Here is a 13694-nt window from a genome sequence, read left to right on the forward strand (position 1 = left end):
TCATATGTAAAAATGGGGATAATAACTGTTTTTCAATGATGTCATGGAGATAAAGTCCCTAGCATGGTGCCTGACATACATTAGGGACTCAGTAACTGGTAGCTTTTAATGGTTCTCAGCATAATGGGAAGTATTCCCCACCTTCTATGAAAATAAGCAATTGAGTTCTTTTTATGACTCTTAATGTTTAACCTACCTGTTCACTTACTTAGGTGAGGCTAGGACAGTAGGTTTAAATACATCTATTGCTGTACTTTTGATTAGAGTAGGATGACAGATTCTGCAGCATTTCGATGAATTTCAGTGCTATTTAAGGAGCACTCTATTTGTTGAGGGAACTGTCCTTATTGACAGGCAAGACAATGTAGAAAATTTAAGTTCCATGTATAATCGTGTATGTATTTCTGCATGTATCTGATACATTTTGATAGGTTTTTCTTTTGCATCAATCTTTTCTAAATCAAAAGAATTATACTTAAAATACCAAGTTGGACACAGCAGATTTTAATGTGCTTTGACTGTACAGTAAATAATTCCTCTGCTCAACTTTTGGTAATAGATTCAGCTTCAGCTTCGACGAACACATGCAGGCTTGGGGACAGGTAAACCATCCTCAATTGAAGATGTTCACCTTCTCCAAAACAAGAGCAAGAAGAACTGGGAGAAAGCACGAGAGAGGTTTGCTGAAAACTTCCCAGAAACTAAGCCTCAAAAAGACGCATCAGGGACTGTTCCTTGGGTCAAGGGGACTGTAGAGTGAAGGTCAGTCCTAGAACACAATTCAAGCTTTTTAACAGAGAATCTGGAACTTTTCCCTCCAAAAGAGCCAGTGGCATGAGGGAACCTGTATCACAATTTACCCCCTCATGATTCAAAAATGTATAATAAAGTGTGGTTTGCAGCTTTTAAAAAACATTTTTTAAGAACTAGTAAGTAGTGAATGTATCAAGTTATTTGATGGGTGGATTAAAGTTCACAGGGCATGGATGAGCTTATCAAACTTTGTTATTTTATCTTGTCATTTATAAGACCTACATAAGTAACTAGCCATATCAGCAAAATTCATATCCTCACTAATGATTTAAATGTACATTTGTCTTTGTCTCCATATGTTCATTATGTTGAGAAAACATGGGTAGAGGTGCATAAATTTTATTTTCCTTGAAATAACGTTAAGTAATATTATTGAAGAACTAACAGACAGGTGACACGTAGAAAATTAGTCTTTCATTGTTTTCTTCTGTGAAGAATCTGTTGATTTGTACTATATATTAAGCATTTACATTGGTTTGTTTCATAGATTAAATATTTAGATATGAACAATTGAGTACAGTATTGAAATATTCATTGTACTGGCATTTGTAGTTTTGATAAATCCCATTGCTGGCAATGGAGTTTTGCCAGATAAATCTAATTTCTACTGCCAACAGATTATCTAGCCAAGGCCTCAAACTCAAGTATTTATTGAAAATGTTCTCAAATGCAATAAAAACATTGTAACATCAGAAAGAGTGATTCATTGAACCAATGATTTAAACATACTGGTCTGCTTTGAACTCACTACCAGCCAGAATTTTCCTTTTGAAAGTGGCAGAGCAGTGACAAGAGGACACCCTGGAATGCTGGAGAGCTGCAGTGCAGTTTCCTGAGTGCAGGTGTCACTACTCTGCCAGTTATCACTATTTTCTTCCATTTGACTTTTCTCTCAGCTCTTGTCTGGGAAATTAATGCTGGAACTGACCCTCTTTTGGCAGTGAATATAAGCTACAACTCCCTCATCTACTATAAAGAAATGTCTTCAAGATTTAGAATAGGAAAGAAAAATTCTGAAAAAAAAAAAAAAGTACAATAGGGAAAATAATTCAGAAGGAAAGGCTACCTGTTGGAATTTCTAGTCTAAATGGTATAGGGTACGTCGAAAGAAAAGGGAGTGAGGAAAGAAAAATAAATTTATTACTAAAGATGAGACGTGACCAAATTATTAAGTCCCTTAAAGCCTAAGTTGGGATAATCAGAGGCCCCTAGAACTCCAGATGTGGTTATAATATTTTTCTGTATCCTTCCTGGCCACCTACACACCCTAACACAAATATATGTGCATTAGAATTGGAGGCAACAGGAGTTTCCTGTATTATTTTCTCTAAATTAGAAAAATAATTACTTATCTAAATGTGGTTTGGTACTGGTGCCCTGTATATAGGTAACGATACAGAATTCCCAAAGTAGACTTTGTTTCTGGTAAATCTTACTCATTGGGTTAGTATACTGTCTATATAGTTCCCATTTTTCTTACTGGATTGCAGAAAACTTTTTTCATTGTTTTCTTTTGTTAAGAAAATGGAAACTTGAAAATGGTGATAAAAACTAAAAAAAAAAACCACCCTGAAATATATGTGATACTTGCATTATTAAACCCCTTTGCAGATCAAAGTCTCAGGGCTACACTGTATAGTGGTTTATAGTGGTTAAAGCACTGAATCATGTCTGTATCTGTTTCCAATTGTGAAATAATATTCATTTCACATGTCTGTCTTAAATAGAAAATGAGAATGTATATAAAACCACTTTGTAAACCATAAAAGTAATACAAATGTGAGCTTCTGTTTGTTCAGAAGCATACATGTCAATTATGTACAATTTGGATTACACATAAAATTGTTTTGTGTCTAGTATTTTAAATTATAGTTTATTCACACTATGTAGAGTAATTAATTTAATAGCCTTTAAGGGTTATTTTAAGTGGAGCTACAAGTTGCTAATTTGAGAAATCTTAACATTTTATATTTTTGCCAGAACATGAGAAGTTGGTAAAATTGAGAACAGAAAAAACTATCAACATTAAAGAAAAATAACAGAAATTTTTTTCTATAATTAAATAGTTAAGAAATACTTTTTCTCAAAAAGAAAGGATTTTTTTCCTGCTTTTAGACAGTTTTTACTTCTGATGATTCCTCCGAATCAAATACCTTCCAACGTATTGTGTAAAATATTATTTCTTAATTTGGTACATTTTCAAATTGCAGGCAAAAGAAGATAGAAATTTCCAACAAGGTAGAGCAGACTTATCAGAGATTTTGCACAAGGCCACCCTATCAAGTTGCAGGACAGAGGGATGTGCTTGGCAGGGAGCCAGAAAGGCATTTCTGGACCCAACACGTTCTCAGGAACAGTGGAAAGTATTTTCTCTAACATCTTATTCTAAATGTGCTTATTTTTGTAGGGCATCACTTTTGTGTCTGAATCTTTGATTCAAAATGTTTTATTTTATCTTTTTAGACTGTAAAGTTGGAAATACATTTGGATTCTTTAAAATGAGTCAGCATTCATGTGTGTGTCTGTTTATCTCAGCCCAGGCTCTCACTCTGCCTTTCTGCTTTACTGTTCTTTGTGTTGACTGTGGCTTTGTAGTTGCAGAGTGACTTTTGGAATGTCGGTCATTATATTTATTTCCGAAACAGGCAGAAGGGGTAAAGAGGGTAGTGTTTGTTTAGTTCTCTTGTATCAGGAGAGCAAAGCCTACTCAGAAGCTCTCATAACACACTTCTCCTTACGGCTGCTAGCCAGAACCTGGTAACATGCCTACCCACAGCTACAAGGGAAGTTGAAAAGGTGGGCAACAGGATGGTCTCATGAACCATGAACTTAAGCCAATCATGAACCATCACCTGGGGCTGACCATGTTGCTACTGGAACAGAATTTGGGTTCAGTGAGCAAGACAGAAGGGGGACAGTTGAATGAGCAGGTAACTGTCTGCCAGAGGGTTGGTTAAATTGTGATATAGTCCTACCATACAATACTTTGTAGCCCTTCAGGTGAGTAAAGTAGAATTATCTATACTCTAATATAGAAAAGTAGTCTCAGTGCATTGCTGCTTACAAAAACAGATTATAGAAAAGTGTGCATAGCCTAATCTCATTTAAAAATATGGGTACATATTGTTTTTAATATTAATTACCCAAGGAGTGAACAGACTTATTTTTTATTATTTCTATATTTGAACTTTAAAGTAGGTATACTTGTGTAGTTAACTGGGTATAACCATACACAGTTATGGCAAATAGGAATGTAACACCAGAAAGTGGAGAAGCCTTCAGGGCTCAACCCCAGACATCTTCCTCACTCTCACATGCCCACTTTCATGTACCATCTATATACCCAGGACTTCCAAGTTCTTTTAGTCAGGATGCATAACTAATTCAAAGTCACCGTAAATGCATCTTGTCCAAGATTGAACCCATAGTCTTCTCCAGACCTGGTCTCTTGCAGTTTACTCAGCTGGCAGCATCTAGCTAGTTGTGCAAGCCAGAACCTAGCAGTCGGCCTCTGTTCGGTACCACCACCTTCTCTTTCCTTCCCCCTAATTTCCAATGTATTAATTCATTGTCACCACTCACCTGGACTATTAAAGTAACCTCCTCACTGGTCTCCCAGCAGTCACTCCTCCCTCCCTCCAGTCCATCCACATTGCAGGCGTAGTGTCTTCACAATTCCCATTTTATTATCTCCTGTTTAAATCCTCCAAGACTTCTCATTACTCTGAGGACAGAAAACAAAATCCTAGCCCATAAGACCCTACCTGGTCTAGCCACTGCTAAGTTTTCCAGTCCTATCTTGTATCTTCCTCTCACTTGGTCTCTGGGCTCCGGCATGCTGGCCTCTCCTTTAGTTTCTCAGACATGCCATGCCGTCTCTCATCCTAGGGTTGCTTATATTCTGTTATGCCTGGAATGTTCTTGCACCCTTTGACCTAGTTAACTGACATATTCTTTAGATCTCTGATAATTGATACTCCTTCAGAGATGCCTCATTTGTCCCCCTAGAGCAGCCCGTGGGCCAGATCCGGCCTGTTTGAAATGAATAAAACTAAAAAAAAAAAGACCGTACCCTTTTATGTAATGATGTTTACTTTGAATTTATATTAGTTCACACAAACACTCCATCCATGCTTTTGTTCCGGCCCTCCGGTCCAGTTTAAGAACCCATTGTGGCCCTCGAGTCAAAAAGTTTGCCCACCCCTGCGACTAATTACCTTTGATAAATGTTCTTGAAAATCCATATTCGTTTCACTTAGACTGCTTATTTTGGTTCACAGTTACATATTAATTAGCGTGCTAGTGTGATACTTGTCTAGATTCTGAAATGCCATGTGGGCAAGACCTGGGTTTTTCTCACAATTGCATTCCTAGTGCCTAGTACCAGCTCTGTCTTACACTCTCACAGGCATAGAAGTGAAAGAGCAGGATGGGTTTGGGGGACTGCAAATGGCTTGATACAGATGGAGTTTTGTCTGACTGAGAAACATGGGAGGGACTGAGTTACATAGAGGACACAGTCCCTTAGTGAATTATGAAATCAAGTTAGTGGTTGGAATCAGTGAACATCGAGCGAAAGTGGTTTTCAAACTGTTTGACAGAACCTATGGCATTGCTTTAAGAGGTGTAGCTGTGCATATGCTTCATGAGGGTGGAAAGGGTTAGGATGCCAGACTGGTGAATCCGTTTCTCATGCTTGTTACCAGAATAGGTTTGTTGTGATCTTGTTGTCAATTTAGGCTTCCAAATAGATTACATATGTAGGAAGGTTTTCACTGCTTAAAGAAAAGGGGGTGGAGTGGGGTCGGATGGGGAGAAGAACTGAGCCACTTACCTACAGCCATTCTAGCATACTGCGTTAAGAAATTTGGATTTTATCTTTTTTTACTATGAAGGATGTTAAGCATTAAAGGGCCCTCATTAGATAGCTTTATAGCAGAATAACTGGCTGATTGATGAGAGGTAGAGTGGAGGCTGGCAGACCTCCTTGAGGGTTTGTTTCATTTATCAGATGTTTGTTGAGCACCCGTCAGATGCTGTGCAGACCTGGGAAGGCAGGGACCTGGTTTCTTTTATCCACTGATGTGTCTTCAGTACCTGCCACAGGTGGATACTTAGGAGGTGCTCAGTAAGTGCTTGTTGGTAGGATGGATGGAACACATATTTGTGATATGTCAGGCACTGTGCTAGGCATTAAACATATATTATCTTCTTTATTCCTGACAGTATTTTATGAATTAGAATACAAGGTATGAGAGGTTTTAATTTTGCTCAAGGTCAGAATACCCATGACAAAGTTGTAGAGCTAGGGTTTAATCTTGATTCTTTTCATCCCAATGGGATGATTAAGAGCACTGGCTAAAGAGTCTGACTGACCAGGGTTCAAATGATAGATTCACCACTCCCAAGCTGAATGATGTTTAAAAATTTATTTAATCCTGTATACCTTAATGTCTTCGTGGGGTTGTTGGGAAGTTTAAATGAGATAATGAGGCCTATGTGGCACTGAGCACAGTGTCCAGTGCATAATAAGCCCTCAAATATTAGAAATTACTAGTATTATTATGCTGTGCTACCATTACCAAGGGTGTTGAATCCTGGAGTGGAGATGGTGGTTCTTGAAGCCAGGGAGGTTGGGGTAAGAGGAAGGGCCATCTTCATTCTTCGAGGTGATGATAGGAGAAAGATGTGGGCAAGAAGACTGAGTCAGGAGCTGGCTTTCTTAATGAATTTTGGAGAATGAGCAGGAAATTGGTAATGAGAAAGACAGTGAGAAAGGGTAGCGGCTATTGTAGATGAGTCTTATCCTCAAAGAAGGGATGGATTCTGCATGACTTTGGAAAATGAGCTATCTGAAGAATGATAGGAAGACCTAGCAGGCCCATACTGGCTCTTGCTACCCTGTGGGAACTAGGGAGCTGCAGGGAGGACTCCATGAATTAGGTTTCAGCTACTCTTATATGAAGATCAGTCAGCAGATATCCATGAGGTGCTTCATACAGGCACAATTCCAGGCACTTGGGATACAGCAATAAACAAACTGGATAAGACTCCCTGCATTCTTGGAGCTTACACTTATTTTTTAGACAGTATTTGGTAGAATGTAAAGGCCAAGTAGTCACATGAAGGCCTTGATAGTTCCCCAAAGAATATTAATCCAAAGTAGTTATTGTTCATCGAAAAGTTTTTCACAAGCCAAAGTTCTTAGGGGAAAGTGCCATTTGGTTTGTTTTTGTTGTTTAATGTTTTCAGATCTCTCTCCAAACCAGACCTTTTTAGGGCAATCTTACAAACTCTGCCTTTTTAAAAAATTTAGTCATGTGTTTGAGGGATTTGGATATGTGGACAAAAGTAAAACCTTATTGATGCTGCAGCCCCTCATTTAATTGTGAGAATAATAACTCTGCCTGCTCAGACGTTTGTGTTTTGTGGTTCTAAATCTAAACAGTAGATCATTAAAATACAAAACAGTGCAACATGAATCAGGTCATTGGAATTGGAGTTGATGGAGAACCTGTAAATCAAAAAAATCTCTAGAGCAGTGGTTCTCAACCTTCCTCATGCTGCGACCCTTTAATACAGTTCCTCATGTTGTGGTGACCCCCAACCATAAAATTATTTTCGTTGGTACTTCATAACTGTAATTTTGCTACTGTTATGAATCGTAATGTAAATATCTGATATGCAGGATGTATTTTCATTGTTACAAATTGAACATAATTAAAGCATAGTGATTAATCACAAAAGCAATATGTAATTATATATGTGTTTTCCGATGGTCTTAGGCGACCCCTGTGAAAGGGTCGTTCAAACCCCAAAGGGGTCTCGACCCACAGGTTGAGAACTGCTGCTCTAGAGGGTGTGGAGCAGACACTCTTGGGGGAGTTAATGTGAATGGAGGCAAACAATGTCTTCTGCCTGCTGAGTAAGAATGACTTTCCAGAAATTCTTCCAGCAAAAGGCTAGCTTTGTTCTTCTATGTTAAAATGCCATGGTATTTCATTGCCCAGAAAGCAAAAGACAGGGAGAAGTTGGTGGAATATTATTAAATGTATTTTAACACGTGACAGTATGTTACTTAGCTTCCAATTACTAGTAGACTTCAGAGGCTAGGACGGTTGCCAGCTCATTCATCTGATCATTACTTATCTTGACCAAAGGCCCAGGAGAATATATACTGAAATAATAAAGCTCTCATTAGCATTTAATGCTTTTCCTTAAAGCCCTCATTTTAGTACTGTGAAATCAGGTTTCAGAGAATGTCATAATTAAGATTTCATAAAAAGAAACATTCAATGCTATTTAAATATGTAATGACTCCCAGTGCTATCTGAATTCATTCACATCATAAAACCACTAAAATTGGCTTTAATCTCTATGACCATGCTACCTTTACTTAACCTTAATATATAACATTATCAAGGCCAATTTATGAGCCACGCAAAAATCATTATTATTGGTTTATTATCATGCTGTATTATCCAGAAAAGTTAATTTAGTTCATCACCTACCACATTCACCAGACTGGGCTCTGAATAACTGTCACCTCTTTTAAAAAATCAAATTTTTCCTGGAAAGATGAATATTTGCCAATTTAAGGATGTTTTAAAGAATGTGCCAGCAACTGAGAACTACTGTAAGAGAGGAGTTCCAGAAGTGTTTTAAGCATGAAAATGTTTTTGGAATAACTGTATCTTCCAAAGTGACTGCTTTGAAGGGAAGGTACTTGGATGGGCAGGCTTTGATAGATTTACTTGTAAGATTGGACAGATTACTTTGTAGTCACAAATCATATTGAGTTTTGACTAGATTAGCTCATTTGGCAAACCAGGTATGACATTTATGTTTTTATAGAAAAATAGTTCTATCCTGAAGGAAAATGACTTGGCAAACCTTTGTGACTTGTGTGCATCTGCTCTCAGGAATCATCCCAGGGAACCTGCTCTTTCTGAGGTCTTTTGGATTAGTTTTGAACTCCCATCCACATCCTAGCAGGACATTTGCTTCCATCCAAAATATCCATAGAAACATTTGGTCCCTGCCAGAAGATCCTTGATACTTGGTCCTGTTCCAGACATCCATGGAGACATGTGGTTCACACCGACCTATCTTTTACCCCCATGAGCTATATAAGACCAGGTCGGCTACTGAAGCAATAAGGGTTATTGGCAATATAGCCTCTACACAATGATTGGGCCAATGAAACATGGTAGTATTTATTATGTATTAACCCATTTTTAAATAAACCAAAAGTATGAACAAACATTATGGGCTGTTTGAACTCGGGGACATTTTCTAAATATGTATGTTTTTGACTGGACCAAAACAAGGACCATTGGACATGGACCAATATGCTCATGGATATTTTTTAATCCTCACCTGAGGAGTGAGGATATTTTTTCCATTGATTTTTTAGAGAGTGGAGGAAGGGAGAGAGGGAAACCTGTGTGAGAGAGACACATTGATTGGTTGCTTCCCACACACACTCCCGACCTGGGATAAGGATCAACCCTGGAACCCATGTACGTGCCCTTGGCAGGGAAACAAACTTCTTGACCCTGGTGAATCGGACTCTGACTTATAAATCCACATAAAGAAGTTAAATATTGGTACTTAAGACAAATAACTTATACTATATTATTAGAGTAATGTAACAATTGCAAAAGAAGAATAAAGTACATTAACATGTTACTAGCAGTTTTACCAAGGTGACAGGACTGTGTAGGATTGTTTTTTCCTGCTGTTCTTCCCAGATTGGGGCATTACATTTATCTTGTGTAATGAGTAAAATAGTTTTAAGGAAGACATTCCCGATAATGACATGCTAGAGCAGTTGATTGTATTTAAATCAAACACAATAACTGATACTTATTAAATGTTTATTGACTAGATAGCTTTAAAAAATAATTACTGCAATTTCATTTTAAGTTATTTTTTCTGTTATGAATTCTACTTAGAGAACTAAAGATAAATGAATAGTTATATTAATAATTATGAGAAAACTAACCTGTAAAAATCTTAAACACTTTATGAATGGATTTGACATCTCAAATATTTATTAAGCAGCTATTTTATGCAAGGCATTGTGGGAGTGGAAGGATGAGTGAACTCCAAGGACTCAGGGTCAGGCAAGAGAGGTAAGAACCCACATAATCATAAGCTAGATAGTTGATTCTAAGGGTTGTGAGATATAAAATGCTGTGAGAGTTCAGAGCGGTAAGGAATCATCTCTAAAAGAGAAGGAGCCGAGGAAAGCTTCATGTAGGCAGGCAAATTTGGGCTTGGATTTTTCATACTCAGACGTTAAAGGGACTTTTAAGTGGAGGAAAGGTGAATAGAGGCATAGAGGCACCAAGACGAGGCATGTCAGGAAGAATAAGGAGTCCAACTTAGCTGGAGTGTATGTAGGTGAGGGGACAACTAAGACTGGCCAGGGCGTGTGGACTTGGATGTCAGGCCACAAAGTCAAAGCTTGTAGATGATAGGTGATTTGGGGGGCTTTTGAGCAAGAGAAGTGATATCAGTGTTGGCTTAGTACAATTTTTCTGGCCAAGATGAATGTTAGGGTACAATGGGGGAAGATAAGAGTGGGAAGATGAACCCCAGATGAGTGAAAATAAGGCCAGAGCTTGATAAATGGCATCTTAAAGAAAACAGGTGTGATATTTTGTGAAAAATAGATTCAGTAGATCAGGGCATAGGATTCAGTGAGACTAGATTTCAAGTCCCACTCTGTCTCCTAGTAGTTGTGTGACTCTGAAGACATTATTTAGCGCCCCTGAGCCTGTCTCTTCTGCAAAGTGGGCATCAGAGCACTTAGTGTCATGAGGTTGCTGCAGGGCAAGCAATTGTTTTTGTAAAGTATTTAGCATGGACCTGGTACATGGTCATTGCTTAGTGCATGTTAATGTCACAGATGGTTCTACATGAAATTGGAGTTAGGAAGGAAATAGGTGTTAGCCAGGTGACAACAACAAGGGAAGCAATACATCAGCTAGGAGCCTGGCATCTGGAGGTAAAGACTGGACTTATATCTCAGCTCTACTACTTAACAGCTGGGTTCTTGTACAAGTTACTTAACTCCTGTCTATGTCAGCTTCCTTAGCTGTAAAACAGGCATAGTATTAGTACCCCCCCCCCCCCCATGGAGCTTCTATGAGAATAAAGTGAGAGAATCCATGTAAAGTGTGTAAAGTGAGAGAATCCATGTAAAGTGTGTATGTACCTGATACATTTTAAGAGTACAGTAAAGGTGAGGGGTGGGGATGCAGAGATGAATAGATTTGCCTTTTCCATCTGCAGTGGCAGTTATGCAAGTAGAGATGGAAACAGGCAGAAGGGGATTGGCTATAAAGTACGGGTGGGGGCAGAACACTCAAGGTTGGAAGTATTTGGGAGTCATTGGGACGGAGGTGATTATTGCAGCTCTTACAGGTAGATAAGCGAAGAATGAGTGCAGAAATTGGCTTAAGGAAACAATTAGACAAAACCAGATACAGGACATTCTATAAGACAGATGGCTGGGATTCTTAATAAAAAGAAGTATCGTCATGGAGAACAAATAAGGGGGATGTCCTAGGTTAAAAGATTATGGGTTATAATCAAAAGTAATATATTAATTTTGATCCCTGTTGTTTAAAAGATAAAAAGACATTCTTGGGACAATTGGGGAATTTTTGTTTAAGGACTATATTAGAGGCTATTAGGAAATTGTTTATATTCTTAGGTATAATTGCACTGTAATCATGTAGAATAATGTCTTTATTCTTAGGAGATACATACTGAAATACTTAGGGATAAAATATAACATGTATAGGGTGGAGGGAAGGAAAAGTGAATATGGCAAAATGTTAACAATTGTTCAGTCTAGGTGGAGGGTATTCATTGTACTAGTTTTTTAACTTTCTGGATGTTTGAAATTTTTCAGTCTATAAAAAATTGAGAAAAAATAGAACTAAGAAAAATTGTTTGGGAACTAGTCTATATCAGGAAAAGGAATTCTCTGGCGGAAAAGCAAGGTCCCCCTACCAAAGGAGAAATTTCAAGAAGGGAGAGATTAAGCAAAATGAAGGTTGAATAAATAATCACATTCAGCCACTGTGAGATTGTGGTGGCTTCTTAAGAGTCCAGTGTAGCATGGAAAGCTGACCATGGGAGGAAGTATGGGCAGCAAGGACTACTTGACCCTCCTTGGATGGTGGTTCAGTTGAGAGCTTCCCCGCTGGGGGAATCTTTCTTTTTAGTACAAGGGAAAGTGGGCATTTTGGAGGAAGTGTGGGGAAAGGGAGGGAATAAGAGGAAAAGAAGGACACTAATGGAGCAAAGAGCCAGTGAAGGCGGGAAAGGAATAGATGTAAACACGAGAGGAGGTTGCCTCAGGTGGGGGGGATATGCCCTTCATAGCAATGAAGGATGAGGTCATGTTTTGCTAGTAAGGAGGCAGGTGTGAGGCAGAAAGTGGGGACATTGACTACAGCTGCCACTGGATCTGAAATGGGAAAGGTGGCGGCTGAGGTGAAACAGACGAAGGTGCACATGATACTGTGCAATCTGGGGAGGAGAGTAAACAGAGGGGTTCTTAGGATTGTACTGCTGCGGCCTGAGATGATACGGGTAAAGAGCAGTCGTAGAAACAAGTGGCCCCTTTTTCAGACCTTGGTGTTGGGCAGAGGCTGCTCATCAAAGATTTACTCATTAGAAAATGAGTAGAACTTTTTTTTTAAATTTTGCTTTACCCTTATTTTCATGGATTGTCCAGGCTGGTGTACAGGCACATGGTGTAGCGGTCTTTGGTGGGTAAGGACGCTTCTGTCCTTTCAGAGTCACCAGGTACAAGGCCTCAGATGACCTAGAATCGAGGGGCTGCTGGAGCTCTCGTTTCTAAAGGCATTTGGAGGAAAACTGCTCCCTGCACGGACGCCAGCTAAACGCCAACAGCAAAGGGGCTGCTGGAGCTCCCAGGCTCCCTAGGTGGCCGCAGGGTCGGAATGACTGCGTTCTGCTCAGGCTTCCGAGGCGCTTTTCAAGCCCCTCCATTGGAGATTCCAACTCCCCCGCAGGCCGGGCCTGAGACTCAGCTCCCAGGTGAGGCTGAAGGCGCTGGGCCGCGGGCCACACTTGGAGTTGCGCCGGCGTGGGGCTGGGGAAGCGGCCAAAACCTACAGGTGGACTTTGGTGACAATGCAGCCGTCCCTCTTCCCCTCGGGCTCCTCTTTGAGCGGGGTCTGCGGCGGGGCCGCGACCAAGGCGCCTTCGCGACGGCTCACTTCCCGCAGCCGCGCCTGCAGCGCCTCCCTCTCGGCCTGCAGCTCCCGCCGCGCCTGGGCCGCCGCGCGCTCCTCCTCCTGCAGGGCCCGGCGCCTCCGCTCCAGGACGCGCTCGCCCTGCTCCACGGCCGCCTCGCGCCGCGCCAGCTCGCGCTCTCGCAGGCTTCCCCGCACGGCCAGCGCACCCATCTGCTCCAGCAGGCGCGCCCAGTCGCCCTCAGCAGCCGCGGCGGGGCCGGGGCCGGGGCCGGGGCCGGGGGGCGGGGAGTGGCGGGCGGCGCTCTTCTCCAGCTCCCGCCGGTGCGCGCTCTTCAGGTGCCTCCACAGCGCCGGGGTGCCCGCGCGGGAGCCCGGGCTTCGGCTCACCTGCTCCCCGCACAGCCGGCAGGTGGCCCAGTAGCCCGACGGCTGGCCGGGGCGCGCCGGGGCCAGGTGGAAGTACCCCCAGGCCTCGGAATATGGCGCCCCCAGGCGGCCGGGAGGCGCCGGCGCCAGGCCGGGGAAAGAGTCGCCTTGCGCCACCGCCGCATCCTCCTGCCCACAGGTCTCTTCCATGGGCGCCACCAGCTCCTCGCTCTTCATCCTCTCTAAAGCGTCTGCATACCGAGAGGAAAA

General features: G+C 41.1%; 2 protein-coding genes across 3 annotated transcripts in view; one reads left to right on the forward strand and one right to left on the reverse strand.

The window, feature by feature from the left end:
- The window catches only part of AGGF1 (angiogenic factor with G-patch and FHA domains 1), a 62371-nt gene that overhangs the window by 32458 nt on the left and 16219 nt on the right, over positions 1–13694 (forward strand). Inside the window, exon 14 of one of the 2 annotated variants that reach the window (XM_081090169.1) lies at positions 560–762. In XM_081090169.1, coding sequence (XP_080946295.1) covers positions 560–760 — 201 coding nt within the window. In that variant the 3' untranslated portion in view covers positions 761–762. Of the gene's footprint in view, positions 1–559; positions 2671–13694 lie in introns of those variants that run through there. The other variant, XM_081090168.1, reaches the window with a different exon arrangement.
- ZBED3 (zinc finger BED-type containing 3) lies at positions 12972–13661 on the reverse strand (the record flags this gene model as incomplete). Its single annotated transcript, XM_081090524.1, has 1 exon — positions 12972–13661. One exon carries the CDS (start codon positions 13659–13661, stop codon positions 12972–12974), a length of 690 nt encoding a protein of 229 aa, XP_080946650.1.

This window comes from Myotis nattereri, assembly GCF_964212035.1.
Source record: "Myotis nattereri genome assembly, chromosome: 4".
NCBI lineage: Eukaryota > Metazoa > Chordata > Mammalia > Chiroptera > Vespertilionidae > Myotis > Myotis nattereri.